We start from the raw sequence: 23,906 nt of genomic DNA, 5'->3' as shown, positions 1-23,906 counted from the left end.
AAAAAAAATCACATAACAAAGAGAAAAAAAATCACCAGAGCGGACGCCGCTCGTGGATTTTTTGACGTGACAGTTCTGTTTAGGAATGCATATAGTCATTCTTAAAATAAATAGTTATGCACATCACTAATCAAGGATTCTATGACTGAGGCTTAAAAAATTTTTTTACTTTGAGAACCTCTTTATTGAATTTCTTAAGATATACTCTGATACTTTACCCTTTTCTTTAAGTAATGAAAAAAAATATCTAGTTAAGCTCTTCAAAATAAGTATGCTTCCATTGAATCGAATCAACTTGCTACACAAGTCAAAGAAGCCAAGTATAAAACCAAGTTTTAAACTATAGTAATAGACTTATGTAGATCTATGAAATGTTAAGGGAAGTATTTTGCACATTGCATTGTTATCTTATATCACCAATTCAAGATTGCTTCTAGGGTTCAGTGAGATTATCATAATTATCCATGTCCATCTTTATGGTGACAAAACCTTTATAAACACACGTGTTTAATATATTCTGACATAATAGAGAATATCATATCTAGTTAGCAATGTTTATGTTCTCCTCTCGTCATTTTCTTTTATGTTTAAGTCTACTTTAGTGGGATTCTAAAAGGAATGATATAAATGGTAATATATATAGCCATAAATGGTTGTGGCCTTAAGTTTTGATATATTAATATATGTCATTTCTTTTAGAATCCTATTTGAGAATGTTTTCTACGATGGTGAGACCTATTTTTTGGTATGGTAGAGATGTGATGGTAAGATCATTTACTCTTTTACTTGTCATTTTATCTAGTTTTTTTTTAGAAAATAAAGTTGTTTGTGCATAGGTATAATTGATTATAGAGCAACTTGCAATATAGTATATGACGGCAAGGGAAGAGCTTTGAGTTATTGCTAAGTAGATAGAACAACTTTAGCAAGTGCTTTTATTTGTTAAGCAAGATGATTGAGATTTGTGGGAGGTGATGATGGTGGGATCGTAGTCCCTCTCCCTCCAAAAGTTTCTATGTTAGTCATGGAAAACCTTAAAATCAATGTATGAAAAAATAAATAAATCTTGTTTAATTTCTTACAAACAGTACCTCTTATGAAGTTATTAAAGCGTCAAAGAGAGTTGGGTTTCTAATATCTAATAATGGACTAGTGAATATATTAGAATGAATAGGCCCGGTGTTAGCTATAAAATATGTCCCTCATGTATTTTTTTAAGGGAATAAATAATAAAGGATAAATAAGAAAAACACATGGCTAGTTGAGTGGTAAAGAAGATGATGAGTCATTTTCCTTTGATGTGTGGATAACATGGGTATTTATACATATGGCTATCAACAAGATCAATTGGGTTACTTGACGAATATAATATAAAGAGTAGTGGCTCAATTAATGAAAAGAGAATAGCTTATTTAGTGAAAAGAGGAGCTCACATTGTTATTATTTCTATTTGGCTAAAGAAACCAACCACTTGATTGGTTGTATTATCAACCAATGACAGAGATTCGCTTTTGCCATGTAATTTCATCATTGTACCAATTAAATGAAAAGATATAGTGTGAGAATATTTATATTTAGAATTTATGCATTTTGTGTGCTAACCAGGGAAAGAAAAATAGGAAAAAAAATAGAAATATAAGAAGAAGAAAAGAGAGAGAGAGAGAGAGAGAGGAGCTTCTAGCCATTTGGGCTTGGCTCAAAAGGCTAGGATTTTTTTTTTATTAACATTTATTGTGCCAACTTTCAAGGTCACATGACTGCTCCTGTTATGCTTGTGTTGAAAAAGTCCAATTTCTATTAATATTTCGTTTTGACTTTCCTTTCTGAATACAGGTGATCTCCATCAACAATTCTTATTGTTGCCACAATAATGAACTCGGGGTATTTCGAGTCGAGTACAACAACACAAAATCATGGCATATAAATTGCTTCAGAAAATTCAGGTAAATTCATGAGATTTATGATTCAGCCTGCTACACTTAATGTCTATTTGGCACAACATTTTAAAAATATTTTAAAAAAAAATTAAAATTTTTTTTGCTTTAAATTAATATATTTTTTATATTTTTAAATTATTTTAATATATTGATTTTAAAAATAAATTTTAAAAAATATAAAAATATTATTAATATACTTTTTAAAATATAAAACACTTTAAAAAAAAAACCATAACAATACTTTCATTCACTTTCACGTAGGTTTTTTAGGTCCTCCATAGTCGATAGTCATTAATTGGAAGGGACAGGGTGGTATGCAGAAGTTTGAAGACACCAAAATTTAGTTTTCACCATCTCATGATTTTAGAGGCTTTGAAAAGTGCTTATTGTTGTGGACAATACTGCTTTTGAAGCCGTATTTGCCCATTTACTTTTGGTTTAGAAGGTGTACACCATTTTAAGCTGAAGATTCTGATTGAATCTCTCCAAGTGCTTCTATTAGTCACCATTTGTAATTGTGGACATGCTGAGGTGTTGAATCTTATTGAAACTTGTAATTTATCAACAATTATGAACACATATTTCCTTGCGTTCTTTATTTTGTCTTGAGGAACCTCCACTGGATAATCCAAGTTCCCATCAAGTCCCTTTGTGACCACAACGCCAGCTGGTATTAGCTGTTGGAATAGGAGGATGACGACGTTTACATCCCTTCTAAGATGCAGCGCGGTCCCTTGCACTGCATTTGTTAATAGGAGCGAGCTAATCCGATAAGTCTCCAAGGATAACCTTACTTCATGGAATGGGTACGAAATCAATTTGGAGGGTTTTTCTTTTAGTAATATTTTTTAAAATAATAAATAATAATTTTTGAATGTATCAAGATTCACTCTATGAAATATCATTATAAAAGGTTGAGGGTTATATTAATTTTGTACTATCAAATTTAAAGAATATTAGTAAAGATAAAATTAGATATCTATATGTAAATTATAAAAATAAAAAATTTATCAATCAAATATTGTGATGATGCAATTTCTAAAAACTAATTTATAAAGAAATATTTGTGTTGGTTTGCATATAGAAAACCCTATGTTCCTTATAAGACCATGTTAAAAAAGTTGTTGACTCAATATTTAGTTCTAGTAGCATATGTGAAATTATAGATGATAATAGCAATTGTTCTAGGATTATGATGATGAATACAATGAAAATTAATCATAGTTATTCAAATGAAGGTTCATATGTCAATGAAGAACTAAATTAAATGCAACTAAATTTTTAAAACTTTTAAATTTTTTTGATGAACCATTATAAAATAGATGCATAAATCATAATAAATTATAGATCATTGCATAAGTGAGGCTGGAAAGATTATTTATATATTTAAGGATGACCAATCACACGACAAACATCATTCATATGAAAAAGTAGATGGAATCATAATACATTATTTTGATGGTAAAGCACGAAAATATTTTATTAGGGTGCATATTTAGTTTTTAAAGAAATCATGAAACATACATCTTGAGTTGTGTGTTGATGGGTTCAATCCATTTGGATCCTTTATTGCATTCTATTTTTATTGGCTAGTGATATTAATAGTAAGCAACTTGTTTCCAGAGATGTGTATAAAACTAAAATTTATATTTTTATCTATAGTCAAACCTAGGTAAGAATATAAATATTTGTCTTCGACTATTAATTAATAAATTAAATAAGTTATGGTAATTAATGATTTGACATATGATGTTCCAAGAAAATAAAATTTTCAAATAAAAACAACATTGATGTGAACTATAAATAATTTTTTTTTCATATGAAATATTTTGTGAATAGAGCACATGTGAAAATATAAAATATCTATATTATATAAAAAACAATAAGGTCTTTATCTTAATGACTGGTGGTAAAACTTTTTTTTTTAAAATTCCTTATAGATATTCTTGCTAAGTCCCATTTATATATATAAAAAAAAAATACAAAAAGGACTTCTTAAGAGGTAAAATTGAAGGGAATGTTGTATTGCTAGTACTATTAGAGGAAGAATTGTATGATATAGTCTCGTTATAATACCTAATAAAATCTTAATGTTGTGAAGATACCTTAAGCCTTTAACTCATGAAAAACATAGTGAATTTTTTTAATGTTTAATATTAATAATCCATGTTAGTGTTTTGATCTTATAGTTAAATTTGATTTGTTATTTAACATATTCATATATATGAAATAAATCATATAATTATAATTTATGTTTCTAGTTTTTACTGAAATTTTAGTAGAATTATCTTTGTCTAAATCACTAAACAGTTCTTTTTTCCTTAGGATACATACAAAGCAAAAGATAACATTCTCAATTCTCATAGTATTACCATTATTCTTATAGGTTAGACCACAACACATTGAACTTACTATCAAATTATCTTAATAACATATATATTATGATTAATTATACAACCACACATCATGATCATTTGATTCAATCTTCCTATATCTTAACTTGATTTCAACATCACTAGTAACAACTCATCACCATATAATTTCCATCAATCCATAACAATCACATTAACATTAGAATTACATATCTTGGTCAATAAGTAAAATGTTTAGTCATACAATTTAATCTTAAAACATGACTGCTAAACCTTTAATAAGCTAAGTTTGTATATCTAGTAAATACAAATATCCAAAAGCATATGCACTTTCAATTAATGTTATATATAAATCATAATAAAAAAATTATTAAATTATATACATATTTTCATAATTATTACATAAGTCTAAGTAAAATATGAAGTAGATAAATGACTACTCTTATATGGTCTGCGAAGATCCTATAACAAATACACATAAGTATAAATATTTATACTTAAATATACCTTCATAGAATATTAATAATTTCACTTTATATTACTCATTACTCATTACTCATATTCATTGAAGAAAATTTATGCAAAACATTACTTATCATAATAGAACAATTTCTCTTTTTGATTGCCACATTGTCATCTTAGCTTCTTATAAACATTCAAATAAATCATCAATATCCTATCTAGATTTCTAGATTTTACCCCTAAAATCCTTCCACCTATGATTGGTTTATCCTTTTTAATGGTAGCACCAATGTTTTGGTTCTTACAGAATTATATTATTTACTCTACTTTGAAAGCTTATTATATTGATTTCATATCATCAACAACCACTTTCAAGAATAGGCTATGATCTTGATGATCATATGTTCATTATCCCCTGAGCATTAACCACCACTTTTGCTATAAGCTAACTACATTCATTAAATAATCTCAATTCCCCATTTGTGATCTATAACATTTACACATGAGCTCTTTCTCTTCAATAATAAAAGTTCATGTTCTATGTTAGTTGCCCTTTTTTTTAAACTTATTTAACTCCTACTTAATTCCAACTAGGAGTTATTAATATTTTTCATACATTTAATTCATACTTAATCTTGGTTAAGGGTGCATTATCCCAAATCAGCAAACATGACTTTTGACTATACTTATTCATCGAACTTGATATCATTAACTTGGGCCTTAACTTATTGATAATGGTCTTTGAGACAAATTTTTCAATATGATTTTAAATCATGTATCTAGTTCATTATTCTTATCCTATGCCTTAATTTAACCTTAGAATTCTTTAATCCAATTCCATAATTTCGACCTTTTCAAGGAAAATGTTCGTATACATTAACACATTATATTCATCACTCTAGCATGTGGTTTATAATAAAGAAGCACTTACTAATTATATTTATTTACCTTGAGTCTGTATTTATACTAATAATCCATTTTCTAACCAATTTTGTAAATGATACTTCTTGATTTATACTAACTAACTCGTTAATTTGTTTCATCTACCGAATCAGCAACATGAAAGTTCAAGTTTTTTTTTTGTTAAGAATACTTATGTTCATATTGATATTAAGAAGTTAAATGATTTATTAAGTACCACTAGACATATAAAAGTTAATGAAGCTTAAGAGATTGACCAACTTCAATTTAATTAGGAAGATGATGATATGATGATAATGAAAATAACAATGAAGATGATGAGGTTTCAAATTAAAAAGGAATTGAAATTATTTAAAATGTAAAACATCATTCTATAATTAAGATATTTTATTGTTGCTTTATAATGCATTATATTTTATACATTTATCAAATCAAACAAATATAAATATGATTATGGTTTTGAATAAAATTTTTTTATTGAACATGATTGTTACTGCTGTTATTATTCTTGTATAATTAGGTTGGATAGGGGATTATAACACACATATTAAATGAGAAATTTTTAAAATTTTATTTGGAATAACTAATAAAAATAGAATATATTTTGGTCATTTTATTAGTGTTTATCATAATTATAATTTACTAAAGTAATGACCAATGATTATTAAAATTGTAGGAGAATTCCAAAGAGTTGGGAAACAAATTCATAAGTTATCAATCATCGATGTAATAACCGATGACCGCTAAAATCATCAAAGAATTTTAGAGAATTGAGAAAAAAGTCATGAAAGTTCAATTAATTGATGAAATAGTTGACAGATAAAATTTCATTAGTAAGTTTTGGGGGTGTTTTCAAAATATTTCATAAATTATTTAATTTTTTTATAGAATTATTGATAAATATAAAAAGTTTGTTGGTGATTTCATCCCTGATGTGTTGACGTGTTGATTTAGTAATGAAATCATTACCAGAAAATTCCATCGATGAATTAAAAAACAGATATGTTAGGGCAATCCTTAATTTTTTTTCCCATTTCTCTCAACATCCACGATTTGTTTCCCTCTTTCTCCCTCCCTCTCTCTCATAACCAGTGGTTAACATTCTCTCTGTAGAATTAGTTGCAATGCTTCCTCTCTCTCCACTAGGATTTAATATTTGATCTTGATATTTATTGGTTTTTCTTAGATTTAATGTTTTTTCTCTTGTTTGTATAACTTAGATCGAATGTTTTAGCAATTATATCCATGTTTATTTGCAATTAATGTCATTATTTTACTTAGATTTTGGTGGGTTTTTATGTGGATTGTTAATCGGAATTAGGTTCAATTAATATGTGTTTAAAGTTATTGATTTTATTTAAGACACATGGAGAACAATATAGTGAAGTTTCTAAAGATAATTATTTTGCAACCTAAATTATTTTATAAGTTCGTCTAACATCTTATATACAGGGGTTCAATTGACGAGCCTTTTTTTTTTAATTAAAATGAGATGAATCTTTGATAGACGTAGACATACATGCTTTTACATATTGATCAATAATGTCTATGTATTGTTCCTAGAAAATGATCCTGTTTGGTGAAAATGATGAAGGTCATACATGTTTTAGGTTCAATCTAGTCAGAACATAGTTTAGGCATACTAAACTTTAGATAATGCCTTGCTAAATGGGAATTTAAGCATATTAAGCTGAGCTAAGAGCAGTTATTTGAGTTGGCCGTATAAGCTAAATTCGGTTTGATCTTAAACTTGGTTAATCAATAAGAATTATAATTGATTTTTATAGGAAAAGGTATCATTTGTATACATATTGTTCTTATTCAACAAATCATTCTTAGTTGTGATTGATATTGTTCACAAGTTCATTAAACTGAGTTCAAAATTATTCAGGCTTTTCTATTTTTAAATGAAAGTATGAAATGAGATTAGGCTTATGTTTATCAAATAATTAATTAAATCAAGAATATTATGAATTGATTTTGCATTTAAGGAAAATCCCTTGATATTACCATGCAAAATCTACCAATATATAATAGCAAGAATGTGGAATTTTAGGGTAGGTTTCTGTACAGGAGAGATGCTACTGAGATTTTATAAAAAAAATAGATATAATAAAAAATTATATTGATTTAGCTATTTTGTTTAGATGTTGATAAAAAGTTTAGCGTCAAGACGAAACGGTTTTATTTTTTTAATCAGTATGATATGAAACATACAATTACATTAAAAAAAGAGTCAAGTCAAATGACTTTAAGATATTAAAGAATTATAAATCTCCTAATAGTATTTAAAGTAATTGAGATAGATATCTTAAGTTCTTAATATCGGAGGGTTTTAGAAGGCAATCACGAAGTCAGTCTTTCAACATAAACAAAAAGACTCATGATTCTATTAACAAATATATGGGTGGATCACTTCCTTTTATTAATCATGCAAAAAATATGGTAAGAGTCTATTTTATTTTTAAATATTTTTTTTAAATGTTAATAATTATTTATGATAAAGTTTAACTAATTATTTATTTTTCAAGCTACACAGCTTGGACATAAGCTAATTTGATAAAGTTGTATATGAAAACACACATACAAAAAGAGCATAGATAAAAAAAATATAGTAATTCATGGATAATTGAGTTGAGTTATTTGCTATAAGTAAGCTTTGAAATTTTTTGAATATCTTTTTGAACAAATATTTTTCTTGTATGTGCTTGACTTTGTACATCAATAGACTTATAAATAGACGTAATAAATTTTTTTGTTTACATAATGTTGTGATTTGTTTTTAGATAATTTTACTGATATATTTTTATATTTATTAATTTTTTAGTTACACAAGATGAATTACTGTTGATAATAATTATTGACCGATTGGCCGAGAAAAAGTGATAAATTTCTGGTAATATTATATTAGTATTTTTATGAATAATTATATTTACTGATTAAATTATTTATTGATATCCCTGATAAGGAACTGGTTCATAAAACCGTTGGTTATTTTTATACCAATAAAAATATAGCTTATTAGCCGATGAAATATTTCTTCGATGAAAGTCAATTTTCTAGTCGTGCTTGCCGCAGCCACAAAACTTGAATTCCAAATTAGTTGGCCCTCTCGTTTGCTACTCTCCTTAAATTAATTGCCTTGTGATTTATGAGTTTTGGATTTTGTTAGCAATGAAGATGAATGAACTCACGGGTCACTATAAAAAAACACCAAAGTGAATCTTATTTCGCTAGTGAAACATTGGTTTAAGGGTTGATGTACGATTTCTGATATCATATTTGCTGTCTTAACTTAATGTTTCAGGGCTCTTGTAAGAGCACTGACTTTTCACTGCACCCGAGAGTCCATTTTCTGTTTTGGAGGTGGACAGCGGAGGCAAGAGATCTGTAGTCAATTTTGACCTCTCTAACTTGCATGGACGAGATGGATCTCCCGTTAGCCCTTTTCATTTAGGACCCGGTTTAAGAGTTTATATCAATGATCATTTAAAGTATTTTTTATTTAAAAATATATTAAAATAATATTTTTATTTTTTAAAAAAATATTGTTGATATTAACATATCAAAACAATTTAAAAACATAAAAAAATATATTTTATAAAAAAATAAATTGTGAGGAAATACAATTTATACCGCATTCTCAAAAATGCTTTTAATCTTGTAATTAATTACTTAATATCATGAGGTAATGTCTCGTTAATTCACTAATTAATCAATTATTTTTTGTTAATTTTTATATAATAGAATAACATTGTTTGCTACTTTATCAAATAAATAAATGTGTCATTGAAAATAATTTAACTGGTCAGGTCTTGGATTTACTCTCCAATGGTCACAAGTTCGAGTTCTCTTAAAACCACTGGAAATTTACATAGTTATTAACTTTAGGGCTTATGAAATTAGTCAAGATATATGCAAGTTAGCTTAGACATCCATGTTTATAAAAAAAATTAAAAATAACAAATAGAGCATGATCCATTTCAAGCTTGGCAAATATGTGTTTAGGGACGATAATTGGTCATATAATAAATAATTTCCCAATTCTATCTTTTCACATTTTAGCAAAATAAAATCCAAAAATTTCCCTTAATCGAGGACCAGCTCTCTTTGTATTTGTTCAAACAAGACTTTCTCGTAGGGTGGAAGCCAACCAAATCAAAATGGCCTTTGTAATGTCACCTATTATAGAATGTACCTATATAAAAATATTATAGTCATACTCTTGTGTGGTAATCTCTATCATTAATATTGTATATTGCCCCCTCTCTCTCTCACACACACACATATAGAAAGGATTGACTAATCAGTAGGTTAAGTCTCCTAATTATGCTCAACTTGGTATAAGAGTTTTTTGTCATCAAAACTCTTTTCTCCTTCTTTCCCTTTGTAATCGACCTTCTCTCTACTTTTTCTAAATAGATTCTACTATTGCCACTGACTTCTCCCTCATCACCGATGGTGTAGCACAGCCAGCCAGCTAACTACAAGCTATTGTCGGTGGTGTCTTTTCTCCACAACAGCAGCCTTTACTTGTAGAGCATGTCTTTGATTCCTCCTTATAATTTTCTATCAGTCTTTTATCAAACACCCACCAAGTTGTTTCGTTGAAACTTACAAACATAAATTTATCTCTATTGGCAAAAACAGAGGAAGCCCTATCTCTTTGGTCAAGGTATTTTTCACTTCATTGATGGCTTAGTACCATATCTTCCATCTTATGTTTCTGATAGTTTTGTTGATTTTTCCTCTATAATTAGCCCTTTTTTTCTTTGTTAGAAGCAACATGATCAAGTTATTTCAAGTGTATTACTCTCCTCCCTCTCTATGGATGTGTTGCATCTTGAGGTAGACTATTCTACCTTGCATTGTGTTTGGCATACTCTTAACAAAGCACTTGCATCTCTGTTTAACTCTCACATCATGTAACTTCATGCTTCCTTTTAAAATCTTTGGCAAGGCGACTTATCGGTTAGTATATACATGTAGCAAGCTAAATCTTTATTTGTTGAACTGGCTATTGTTGTTTGCCTTATGTCTTTTAAAGACTTCAATCTCTTTGTGTTTTGTGACCTTTGTGGTAAGTTCAAAGGCTTGGTAATGAGTCTTATAACTAAGACAAAACCCGTATCATATGCTGATCTCCACAACCACCTTCTTACCCATGAATTTTTGCACAAGAACTCTTTTCATTCCATGAATGTCGCTTCGTCTTTGCTATTTTCTTCTCTACTATAGTAGTCACCATTACTGCCAACACCATAGGCCTCTACTCATCTTGCTATATTTCATCACTGCCCAAATTTTAGCCATAACAGGGGTCATTCTTGTGATAACTAGTGTCCCCACAAAAATTGCTACAACTACCAGCCACGAGGTCACTCTGTTGTCGACTGGAGACCAACCAACTAGCAGTAGAATAGGTGTAATGTAGGGGCTTCCTAGTGGTTTAGACAGTAGTATGTCCGTTACCAATCATACTACAACTTCAGTCATACAAATTTATGTTATCCCCACTTTCATTGCAACTCTCAACACCTTTTTGCTTACCTTACTATTGGGAATGTTTCTAGTGTGACTTAGTTCCCTAACATCGACAAGAATCAATATGTCACACTTAATCTTGCAACTTTAACTGATTCTGTAACCTATCTTGGTAATGATCATTTACATGTTGGTAACGGTAAGGATTTTGACATATCCCATATTGGACATACTACATTACATTCCCCGAAACATCTTTACATTATCTAATATTCTTCATGTGTCTTATATTGCTAAACCGTTATTATATGTCCAGAAAATCTACTGTGATATTCATGTTTAATTTGAATTTCACGCTTCTATGTTTTATGTCAAAGATCTTATCACCAAGGAAGTTCTCCTTTTTTGTTAGAGTAATGATGATCTTTATGTCCTTTTTAAGTCTTCTAACACATTAGTTCCTCAAGCATTTTGGTCTCCTTGCATCTCCATGACTGCCAACCTATAACATGTCGTTTGGGTCATCCAATCCCTCGTATTTTAGATTTGTTAGTTTCTAGCAATGAAATCATATGTACTTCTAGACATTCTCTTGCTCAGTGTCATTCTTGTCTTTTAGGCAAGTCGTTGTCTTTGATGTTGTAACTTACGGGTCATAAAACTAATGCCACACTTGATTTAATATTTAGTGATGTTTGGGGCCCTACCCCTATGTTTTCCTCTTATGGCTTCCACTACTTTGTTATCTTTGTTGATGCGCATACTAAACATATGTGGTATTATCTGCTTGTTGCTAAATCTAATGTATTTTTCACTTTTCAACATTTTCAAATACTTGTTGAATGCTTGTTTTCACTTAAAATTAAATCTGTTTAAATTAATTGGGCTAGTAATATCATAAGTTATATAAATTCTTTCAAACCATTGGCATTCACCATAAGTTAATCTATCCTCATACTCATGAATAAATTGGTATAGTTGAGCATCATTATCAACATATTGTCAAAATGAGCCTCACTCTTTTAGGTCAGTGCAATGCACCATTGCAATTTTGAAACTATACTTTTAAATCATTGGTTTATTTTATTAATCACATGCCTACTCTTCTTCTTTAAAATAAATCTCCATTTAAGTGTCTATTTCATCGTACTCCTTATTATAATTTTATATGTACTTTTGAGTGTATTTATTTTTCTTTCTTGCGTCCATACCATGCTCACAGATTAGATTTCCATTCTTCACCGTATATCTTCTTAGGTTGTAGCTCATTTCATCTAGGTTATTAGTGTCTTTATTTATATCTCCTGTCATGTTCGTTTTCATGAAACTGTCTTTCCTTTTACGAACTCTGAACAAATAACATATACCCTAACACCCTCCACATAGTCTAGACACTTTCTACCCTTGCATCCTCCACAATTCCTTTAGCCTACCCCTGTCCCAATTGCCCAAGCAACACCCCTATTTTACCCTCTACAGCACTCTGTCATAAGTTGCCCTTCCCCATAACCTCTACCCTCACTTTACCTTCTTCCAGCCCTACTATACTATCTCCAGCTACTTGTTTTTCAAATGATCATTATGCAAGAACAAGTTCCCCATTGCTAAATGCCCTTATCTTCAGGTCTAACATTACAGAGCAGCCCAGTTCTACATTAGCTTTGCTGATGTGTGTTACCCAATGCAGTCTCTTAATCAAATCTCCAATAGGCCTGCAGTTATGTGTTGACCTTTCCTCATATCCTTTCTAGCCACTCTTGGGTATTGACACCTTTTTTACATGCCCAATTGCTCACCAACATCCCATGTTTCTCTATCCTTGATAGCACAAGATAACTTTATCAATCGCCACTGCCATCGCCATGGCCATAGCCACCGCCTCTGCTGCCTCATTTAGTCAGGTTGTCTCTCTTCCTACTCATAAACCACTTGTTTTTAATGATGTTAACAAATATGAGGCATGGTATAATGTTATACGCGAGGAAATTCAGGCCTTATGAGAGGAAATTCAGGCCTTACACGTTAAAAGGACTTGATCCTTAGTGTTGTTTCACCCTTCAATGAATGTTGTTAGTAGTCAGTTGGTGTACAAGATTAAATGTTGATATGATGGCAACATCGAGAGGTATAAGACGCGTTTAGTTACTAGAGGTTTCACTGAGTAAAAAGGTATTGATTATTCTAAAAACTTTAGTCCTATTATCAAATAGGTGATCATCAGACTAGTTTTCTTCATTTTTGTTTTGTGTGATTGGAAAATTCATCAACTTGATATCTATAATACCTTCCTCAATGGAGTCCTTGATAAGGAGGCCTATATGAAACAACTTCCAGGTTTTGTTGATTATGCTCTCTCCTCTCATATGTGTCGATTGTATAAGTTTCTATATGGTATAAAACAGGCTCCGCGAGCTTGGTACACTTGTCTGAATGATTTCCTATTATCTATTGATTTTCATGCCTTTAAAGTGGATACCTTATTGTTTATTTTCTTTATTGGTATTGATATTTGTTATCTTCTAGTCTACATTGATGATATTCTGTTTACGGGTATCAACTCTTTTCTACTCCAATGCCTCATACAGTTGCTAAGCTTTGAATTTAAGCTTTGCGACTTGGTTCTGTTCATTATTTTTTAGGTATTGAGGTTTAGCCTACTACTACTAGTCTTATGCTTCGACAACATAAATATACTCTTGACATCCTTAGTCGGGCTAATATGTTATCTTGTAAACTTATTGATACTCCTATCTTTATATCTAAAGCTACCATTCTATCACATCCCTTGTTTTCTAATGCTACACACTTTTGTTAAATTATGGGTGCTCTTCAATATCTCACTTTTATGCGTCCAGATATTTGCTTTGCTGGTAATAGAGTTTGTCAGTTTATACATGCTCCTACAGATTCTCATTGGGCTGCCGTTAAATGCATATTATGTTATCTTAAAGGTATGACATCACATGACCTATATATTACTCACAATCCTTTCTTTACCTTACATGGTTTTACATATAGAGATTGGGTAGGTAGTGTTGATGATCACAATCTATGGGTGGTTAACTTGTGTTCTTTGGTTAGACACCGATTTCGTGGAAATCAAGTAAGCAACATATAATTGCTTGCTCTTCTATTGAAGCTAAATACAAAGTCTTAGCCGATGGCACTGCTAAGGTTATCTAGCTTTAATATTTATTAACATATTTATAGATTCTGTCTGTTTCTGCTCCTATTATCTGGTGTGATAACTTTGGTACCATTTATTTATCTATGAATCTTGTTTTTCATGCTCGCACAAAACATGTTGAGATTGATTACCATTTTGTCCGAGATAAAGTTATAAAGAAGAAGATTTCGATTCATTTTATTTCCTTTCAAGATTAACTTGTATATATCTTCACTAAGTCACTTCCTATTGCTTCGTTTATTGTTTTTCGTTTCAAGTTCCGAGTTAATCCTTCATTTTCAGCTAGAAGGGGCATATTATAGAATATATTATATATAAAATATATTATAGTCATAATTTTATGTGGTAACCTTCATCATTATTATTATATATTATAATACACACATATATATAGCAAAAGTTGATTAAACTATAGGTTAAACTTTTTAATTATTCTTACCATCACTTTTCTTCATGCTTGTAACTTCTTCTTCTGCCTTGTATTGAGATGCGAGAATAGTAACAAATTGCTTGCCCATCACACTCGTGCTGGAGTCATTTTAATTGATTTGAGAGAATGAAAACTATAATTATAATTACATATACAAAATTAATTAATTGTGATATAAAAAACATCATTAATTTTAGAATATGAGATTAATTGATGTATATTTATATTAATAAAAAAAAACAAAAATAACTTACATATAAAAAATTAATTGTGATTTAAAAAACTTCATTAATGTAGCGGGGTACATTTCGTTCTTGACAAACGTGTAATCAGGGACAGTCATTGCTCGTATAATAAATGATTGCCCAATTCTATCTTTCTTGCCATGTTTCAGCAAAATAAAATCCGAAAATTTCCCTTAACCGAGGACCCGCTGTCTTCGTATTTTTTCAGACAAGACTCTACCGCAGGGTGGAAGTCAACCAAATCAGAATGGCCTCCGTATTATCACTTTCCTCAATGTTCGCAGCTTCTCCTTCTGCTTTGCATGGAGATGTGTGCATGGTAACAAATTGCTTGCCCATCACACTCACGCCCTTGATTTGATTTGAGAGAATAGAAACTACAATTACTATTACAATTATAAATTATAAATTATAATTATATATAAAAAACTAATTGTGATAAAAAAACACCATCCACACAGAGCACTGTTTGTCAGAACAATGCCCATTTGTTTTCTTTTTTTAGTTCTTTAATGCCTTTTCTATCTCAGCAAATATATATATTTTTAAAAATTTTATCTTTAACGTTAAGTTTTTTTAAATTTAAAACTTGAAAATTGTTTGTGTTAGCTTGCTATGGGTTCTTGATAAATACAATGTTTATATATATATATATATATATATATATTTAATTTAGAAAAAATAAATTTAGTTTCGTTACTTGAAAATATTGAAATTTGATATTATATATAAACCAAGGTTTTTTTAACTAAATTTTACAAAGAATTTCATTTTAGTATTTTTTTTCCCTTTATCTTGTAGGAAAATGTAAAATGAGGTTGAAAAAGAGTTTTTTTCTATATTAATTTTATATTTTAAAAGCAATTTTTTTAGTTGAGATATTATAATCCCTAATTTTCCTAGCACTCCTATGGTGATAAAAAAAACTAGATTTCAAGATGATAAATCATGTATTGTGAGAGGCCATGCAATGCAATGTATGATTATTTTTTGTTTGGATTGTTTTTTGTTTGTTTTAAAAAGTAGATAGACAACCATAAAAATAAAAATATTAGGTGTGTTCACCTGATATGATTTTTCATGTTATTGACCAAGTATGCTAACCGATCCAAACCCAAACTAAGTATTTAAACTTTTTTAAAAAATTATCTTAGAATTAAGTTTAAATATAATAAGTTTTTTAATTTTTGGTTGGATTTTCCCTATAAATGTCTACTTTTAGTGTTGTTAAATTAAATGAGAGGTGGATTAATATATATATATATATATATATATATATATTGAATCAAATTATTCCATAACTTAAATTACAAGTTTTGTGAATTAATTAGCTTGACTCGTTTTAATTCAAAATATTATTGACTTGATATTTTTTTAAATTAAGTTGAAAAAATGTTGTCTTTAAACATATATTTTTAGTTCAAGCTAGGTCTTGAAATTTTTTAATTGAAATTCATTTAATGAAAAAATAAAAAATATATATTTTATTTAAGGAAGTATAATTCAATTCCTTTTATGATTAAATATATTTTTTCTAATAATAACAAGCATGTTTTTTGTGAAATTTTTCATTTGTTTTCTTAAATTTTATTGTATTGTTTTTCTTTGCATATCAATTTTATTATCATAATTACATAGAAACCTTGATTAATAAAATAAAATTTATTAAATCTAACTAAATACATGAGTTATTTAAGGGGTTTAAAAAATTAACTTGAATTAATAAAAAATAATATAATCTTAAGTATATATTTTTTTAAATTAAACAATGTGACTTAGAATTTCTTTTCGTATCAAATTAGGTTTCTAATGCCACAATGAAAATGCATTTTAACTTTACAAGATGAACAAGTCTCATCAACTTGACACTAACTCTTTTTGATTTGACACAATTATTAATTAGTTTTATTAAACAAACGTTCAGTTTTTCAATTCATATATGAAATTTTGTTTAGTTTAAAAGAAGTAGCAACGCCAGCATATTCTTTTTAAAAAATAACTTTTAATCCAGTTTAGGATGAAGCTTGAACAACGAGTTAAATCTTAAAAAAAATAAATTAAATAGGATTTATTAAAGCTAAAAAGAAACCTTAAATAGGAGCTTAGATTACTCCATTAATTGTGATGTGGTTAGAACGTCGAACTTGAACTAGTCCAGTAATTCGACAACAAAACTATCTCATATGCCGGTGTATAAAACGGAGTAATTCATGGATGGCCCAGCATGAGTACACTACTGGCTAGTGCTCCTGCTGCTAAAAAAACAAGAACAGTATCATTCATGTTCCAGATAGGTGGGAAAGAGACACCGCATGAATTTTATCAGGAAAGCATCCAATGAGCAGAAACAGGTCATCTTTCTATAAAGTAGACACAATCTACACCATGCTACCCAAGGATGGCTGTGTGTTCTTTCCCATGGTGCTTTCATCATTGAGCACTATATAGTTGGTGTATACCGTGTGGCAACAATGAGGTTCAAAAAATGATTTGCTTACGCAGGGCCTTTTCTCTTAGAAGTCGTTTATGTATTTACTTATTTTTTAATATATTTTCCACGAATTTATTTTGTTTTTCCACCCTAAATTAAGTTAGAAAGATTGATTTACAATATTTAATTTATTGTACAATAAACGTCTAGTTTATTTAAATTTATTGTACAATAAACGTCTAGTTTATTTTTTTTAAAAAAAAGATGTTATTACTGCTTTCTATATATATATATATATATATATACAAACACGCACGCCATATTATTCAAGACTAATGCAAGGGCTTGTAAAACACCTAATCACTCCTCCTTATTATGAACAAAATAATAAAATATAAAAGAAAAAGGAAACGTGCAATTTAAGCAACGAAAACACTCTTAACTGGAAAGATAGGTCAGCCACCCAACATAACATGTATATGATATAATTTTGTTATTATTGAATTTTTTTTATATGTAGTTATGTTTGTTTTATCAAGATTTTTTTAATAATACAATTAATAATGTAATTAGAGTTTTAATGTCTTAATTTTTTTTATTCTTTTCTTTTCTTTTAGTAATAGCATGTGCAAATCGTCTTAATTTTTTTTATTCTTTTCTTTTCTATTACTAGTAATAGCATGTGCAAATTTCAATAATTTTTTTAATTGTGTTATTTTACTAAGATGTTTTAAAAAATTACTAATAAGAAAAAAAAGCCAATCTAAGGTGGCCTGGCCTGGCTATTGAAAACGTACGAACATTTATGATTTGTTGTCGTTTATGTAACCAACAAAAGCCTATTTTCTTCATGTGGGTCACCTGGATAACCCAACAAAAGCCTATTGTAGTTATGAACTTTGTCGCTGCTCATGCCTGATAATTTCCACTGTTTAAAAAACTTTCTTAAAAAGCAATAATTTTGGGGAAGAAATCGTAGCCACCACAACAATCACACAATCTATCTATGACTAGTATATAAGCAGAGCGGGCCTCCTTTTTTATGCAAATCCTCCATATATATAAACTATAAAATATTGTGGTACAATTACTACTCCAGATTTCAAAACTTCTTTCTACCTACCTTTCTTCGGAAAGGGTTTGTTAATAATTGCAAATATCTCCATATTTACAATAAACATTTTGCTGCAACAACAATGGAAGGAGCTGGGAGTAGTGAATATAGAAAAGCGTTTTGGACAGCGGCGGAAGATAGAATCTTGATGGATTACGTAAAGGCGCATGGCAAAGGGAAGTGGAATCGTGCAGCAAAAGGGACAGGCTAGAGCTTCTTCTTCTTCTTTTTTTTTTTTTTTTTTTTTTATCTTTCCATGTTGAAGGAATTGATGCTAGTTTGAGTGCTCGTCAAATGTTTTTTTTTATCAGCTAAAAGATTTGAATGTTGTGGTTTAGGCCTCAAGAGATGTGGCAAAAGCTGCAGGTTGAGATGGATAAATTATCTAAGCCCTAGTGTTAAGCACGGGGGTTTCTCAGAGGAAGAAGATGACCTTATCATCCGGCTCCATAAGCTTCTTGGCAATAGGTGTTTCTCTAAATCTCTTATCAACGTTACAGAATTTTAAGTTAGCATTCTTCTGATTCATTTTTGCCTAGCTAAATGTAGTACTGGGCTTTGTTGTTTATTATTAAATACCAAATATATGTTCTTATACTTTCCCTTTTTTTTATTTAGGTGGTCCTTAATTGCTGGTCGGATCCCGGGAAGAACAGATAATCAAGTGAAGAATCATTGGAACACTCATTTAAGCAAAAAACTTGGAATCAAGAAGAGAAAGTGTAAAATTAGTGATTCTTCGTCAAAACTCTCTGACAAATTAGAGGCTAATTTCCCTAATAAATTAAGTTCAAATGATGAATCAATTCCTTGTAATAATAACACTGAAATTGAACTTCAAAATGTGATAGAAGGTAGTCATGAGAAGGCAAAAGAAATCAATAGCACCCATGAGCCAACAATAAGGAATGATTGCTATGAGAATTTCTGGCTTTCTTATGATGATCCATATCTATGCATTCCTAGCTTAATGGAACTTTCAGACGAGTCTCTTGGTTTTTTTATGCCATGAAATGTAAAGCTCCTTTTTTGTATTTCGACAAATCTCTTTTTAATAAGATAATCTTTTTCCTATTCTTTTTTTTCCCTTCCTGTGAATTCACAGGTACACGCACGAGTTCACATATTTGATATCCTGAAATGAGATTCAAGATTTTCTGCCACACAATGCCAATATTTGCATAGTCTCAACAAACATATTTACAGATATGTGAAAGTGCATGTGGGGATTAGTCACCCGTTTTTTATGGCTGTACCCTACAAGAATTGAGAAATGCGTGGCGTTTTTTAGAAGAAGAAGGGGGAAAAAAGGCAAATTTTGTTGAAAGATACACTTAGATTAATTAATCCATACTTTCAAAATTGATTACTCTTAATTAGATCAATGGAGCAAGTGGCTATTTGTTTGTATTTTAAATTATACGTTTCTAAAATATTAAGATTTTTTTAAATAAAATTATTTTTTATATTTTTAAGTTGTTTTGATTTGATATTAAAATTAATTTGAAAAATAAAAAATATTTTCAAGTTAAAATTATTTTAAAATACAATAATTACCTTCCTCATAAATATTCCCGAAATTATTTGAAAGCTCTTATAAATTTTTCTTGCTTTATAATATATTAAAATAATATATTTTTATATTTTTTAAAATTATTTTTAATACTATCAGATTAAAATAATTTGAAAATACTAAAAATATATTAATTTAAAATAAAAAAATAAAAAAAAATTAATTTTTTTAAAAACACAACACAACTCAATAACCGAAATTGGTTTTATAGGTTCAATTCATGTGTAAGACCGGGCCAAGTAGGTAACCATGCATGAGAGGACACACTAAACTAGGATTCCTACTATGAAAGAATACTCAACTTTGCCAGCCAGACTGTTGTCTTCGGTTTATCGCGTACAGCATGCCCGTATTCTTTATTTTCCATGTTTCAACTTAGTAAATCTCATAAAGAGATGCTATATATGAAGTGAAAAGCCATCTAATTAGATGATTGAGTAACACTACCAGGGCCTCATCCGACAAGATACATAAGTCATATAAAAGAAATGTCCCATATTTTGTCCAGTTTGCAGCTTTCTTGGTACCTTAATTAATATATCTTCATCTTAATTTACTTGTGATGAAAGCTTAGACTATTAAATCGGCTTTGAAATATTGGTTTGATGGTTTCGATTGGTTTGGAATTAAATTGCTGGGTCACTAATGTAACTGGCACTGCCAATTAAGGATTCAATTGCTTATGAAAGCGCTCCAGGTTTGGACAGGAAGTAGCTGGCAAATTCCTGAAAATGCATCGACAAAAAGACTGAATTTCGTGTCAGACTATTGAGTCATATAGCAAAGACAGTCTAGTGCAGTATCTACTAGTAGTTGATAAGAAGATGGGCACCATTTGAAGGGACTAACTGTGAGTGTTTCTGCATCACATTTTCATTCCTTTTCTTCTACCCTTCAACATTTCTTGGTGTTACTATGGGATCCTTGAACTGTTGAATTTTCCATATATATAGTTGTACGTACGGCCATTCTTTAGTCTCGATCTGTCGAATATATAAATCACTCACATTGAAAAGGGGCAAAATTAGTTTGGGAAATGATTGTAATATTTATGGAAATCCTAGGGCTATGCTGTTTAAGCTTCCAGAATGCACCAAGACAATGAGAAGCCTTGAAGGAGCCACCATGGCCATGTTCAAAGGGTTACATAACACATACGAGTGCTGCCAAAAAGAAAAACTATTTTACTATCATATAATTCCCAGACAAACTAGATAATTCTTAGGAAATTAGTCCTGCATGCCACCCCCGTAGTGGGTTGCTTTCCCTGACTTCTTTTCACGTCTCCGTATATTCTCTTGTATTTACCTTGCATGCATTTTCAACAACATACTGATTAGTCATCATGGAAACAGGAAAAAAAATAAAGAGATTAAGGCTGGGGGGTTGAATTTCCAACAAGAAAGAGAGAGAGAGAGAGAGATTAAGGCTGGGGGGTTGAATTTAAAAGGTTGGCCTGATATCTGTAGGTTTTGGCTACTTTCCAGCCAAGATTCTCTCTACCCAACTGAATTGCATTCACACCATCAAGTAAAATGTACTTTGTAGGGTACATATTTATTGTTCATATTACTTTATCTTCCAGCATTACTCTTTTTATTGATGGAGTTCTTATGTCAGAATCACTAGAAAATTAATCAAAGAGCCTAATCGAAAAAGGTGTGAACTCTTTCTTCGTCAATGGTGGACTTGCTAGGAAACATGTCAATCTGTACTAATAATAACTGACTTGTAATATACTGCGAATCAAAACTTTTCTTTTCTTTTTCAATGTAAACAGAATATTCAGGTCAGTATTCTACAATTAAAAAATTAATTATTAATTTAAAATTTAATGTATATATTTAATAAAATACATTAAATTAAAAATTAATAAATGCTAAAAGAATCTTAACACTAACTAAAAATTAAGTTGTAAAGTTCAGAAATTGGCACCAATGAGAATACTTGTAGTGTTTTTAACTACTCAAATATTTTTTATAAGAAGTCTTCATTTCCTTATCAATTTAAATTCCGTTGATATAAAATAATTTGCTAGTAAAAGCTTCCCTTTTAATTCTTATTAATATCTTTGATTTTAAAAAATCTAACAGTTTTTTCTCTATCATTTGTTTTTTTAAATAAAAAACTAAAAGAATTTATAAGATATAACCATAAAAGTTAATAAAATTAAAATAGAAATAAAAAAGGGACCTCTGTAACAAAAAAAAACTTGTTATTATGAGATTTTGTTATTATTTCAAAGCAATTTTCAATTCTAAAAGAATAATGCCCTAATAATTTTAATACAAGTGTATTAAAAAATGTAATAATAACACAATGCTTCTTGTATATTGTTATATGAAACTTTTAAGAAGTGTCATTAAACTTAACTTAGTTAATCATTCTTGAAACATTTCAATGTAAATCCTTGTCTAGCCTAGGTTTCAAACTAAATCATATGAATAGTAACATGATGTGACATGATTAACTTGGTAAGCCTATAAATAACTTGAAAAATTAGTAAACACGTGGCTTGACTTACAAGAAATCCAAGACCACATTATTTTTTTAATATTGAGAAGGTGATATATCAAATTGATCCAAGTCAACCTGCTGAATTTGCAACTCGGGTCATGAATCCACCTAGGTTTAATAAGTTTTTTTAACTATTTTTATTTAATTACATGATAAAAATTCAATGATCTTAACATAACAATTCAAAAAATAAAATATGATGGATTGTGTAAAAAGAATGATGGTTCAAGACCAAAGTAAAAATTAAATAGAATTTAATAAAATAAAACAAAATCCTTCATTGATCTAGGAATTTAAAAGAAATCAAATATATTATATTTTAAATTATTTATTTTTTAAGAGTTTAAATATGAATGATAGAGATTTTTTTTTTTAAAAAGTAGACGTTCGATCATAAGCGACCTAAAAATAAGCTCAAGCCTACATACTTGAGTCTTTTTTATTTCTTTTTCAAATTAGATAGACAATTTGTCATAGATTTGATTTTAAAAAAAAAAACTAAATGACGAGTTGTTATCTTACCTAGATTTCATCCACCATAAAGGTAGGCGGAAAATCAAGGTTGTGTTTTTTTATCTAAAAATCTATTTTTCAACTTATTTTCATCTAAAAACACTATTATAACCTCCTCTGAAAACCAATTTATCAATCCAAAAAATCTCAAAAACCAAGGTCTTTAATTCATTTTATGGTCGCACTAAAGATTTTGGGTCAACTGAGTTGGGTCAACCCGATTAGATCAAAATAAGATCAAAGAGTTAAGACTTATTTGGTTTCCAATGTTTTTGCTAAAGGGTTTTTTGGTTTAAAGGTGTGTTTTGCAAACATCCCCTTATGCTTGTTTTGACATTTTTATTACAAAAAAAAAAGTTTTTGCCAGACAAAGTTAAAAAAAAAAGATATATTTTTCTTTCATATGGCCAAAACTACTTAAAATTGCTTTAGTGTTTTTTTAAAAATCTAAAATACTTTGGCATGTTTTAGAAAGGGTGTTGCATGGATTTACAACAAGTTTGTAAAGTTTCCAAGGATTTTGGTCTATATTTAAAAATTATTAAAAAAACATTTGACAAGAAAATATATTATTTACTTTTAATATAAAGATAAAAAACTTACAAAATAGTTAATATCTAAAATATTATTAGGAATAATGATTTATTATTACTCACCTTTAATATAAAGATTAAAAAAAAAACTTGTATGAAGTTAATATGTAAAATATTATTGGAAGTG

General features: G+C 29.2%; 1 protein-coding gene and 1 long non-coding RNA gene across 5 annotated transcripts in view; one reads left to right on the top strand and one right to left on the bottom strand.

Moving 5' to 3' along the window:
* The window catches only part of LOC105128551 (transcription factor WER-like), a 29,995-nt gene extending 10,334 nt beyond the window's left edge, over positions 1 to 19,661 (top strand). For 2 of the 4 annotated variants that reach the window (XM_011030274.1, XM_011030272.1), the window contains one exon: positions 19,407 to 19,597. In XM_011030274.1, coding sequence (XP_011028576.1) covers positions 19,407 to 19,595 — 189 coding nt within the window. In that variant the 3' untranslated portion in view covers positions 19,596 to 19,597. Of the gene's footprint in view, positions 1 to 18,506; positions 18,790 to 18,880; positions 19,052 to 19,201 lie in introns of those variants that run through there. The other 2 variants (XM_011030273.1, XM_011030271.1) reach the window with 2 other exon arrangements.
* LOC105128550 (uncharacterized) lies at positions 7,598 to 12,667 on the bottom strand. The gene is made up of 3 exons (XR_842880.1): positions 12,654 to 12,667; positions 11,755 to 11,756; positions 7,598 to 7,712 (listed from the first exon to the last, which is right to left on the bottom strand). It is a non-coding gene; the product is annotated as an uncharacterized LOC105128550 (long non-coding RNA).
* Positions 19,662 to 23,906: the final 4,245 nt, after the last annotated feature.

The sequence above is a fragment of the Populus euphratica genome, unplaced genomic scaffold (genome assembly GCF_000495115.2).
Source record: "Populus euphratica unplaced genomic scaffold, PopEup_1.0 scaffold111.1, whole genome shotgun sequence".
Lineage (NCBI taxonomy): Eukaryota > Viridiplantae > Streptophyta > Magnoliopsida > Malpighiales > Salicaceae > Populus > Populus euphratica.
The sequence above is the reverse complement of the archived record's forward strand: the minus strand, read 5'-3'. Positions and strand labels throughout refer to the sequence as shown.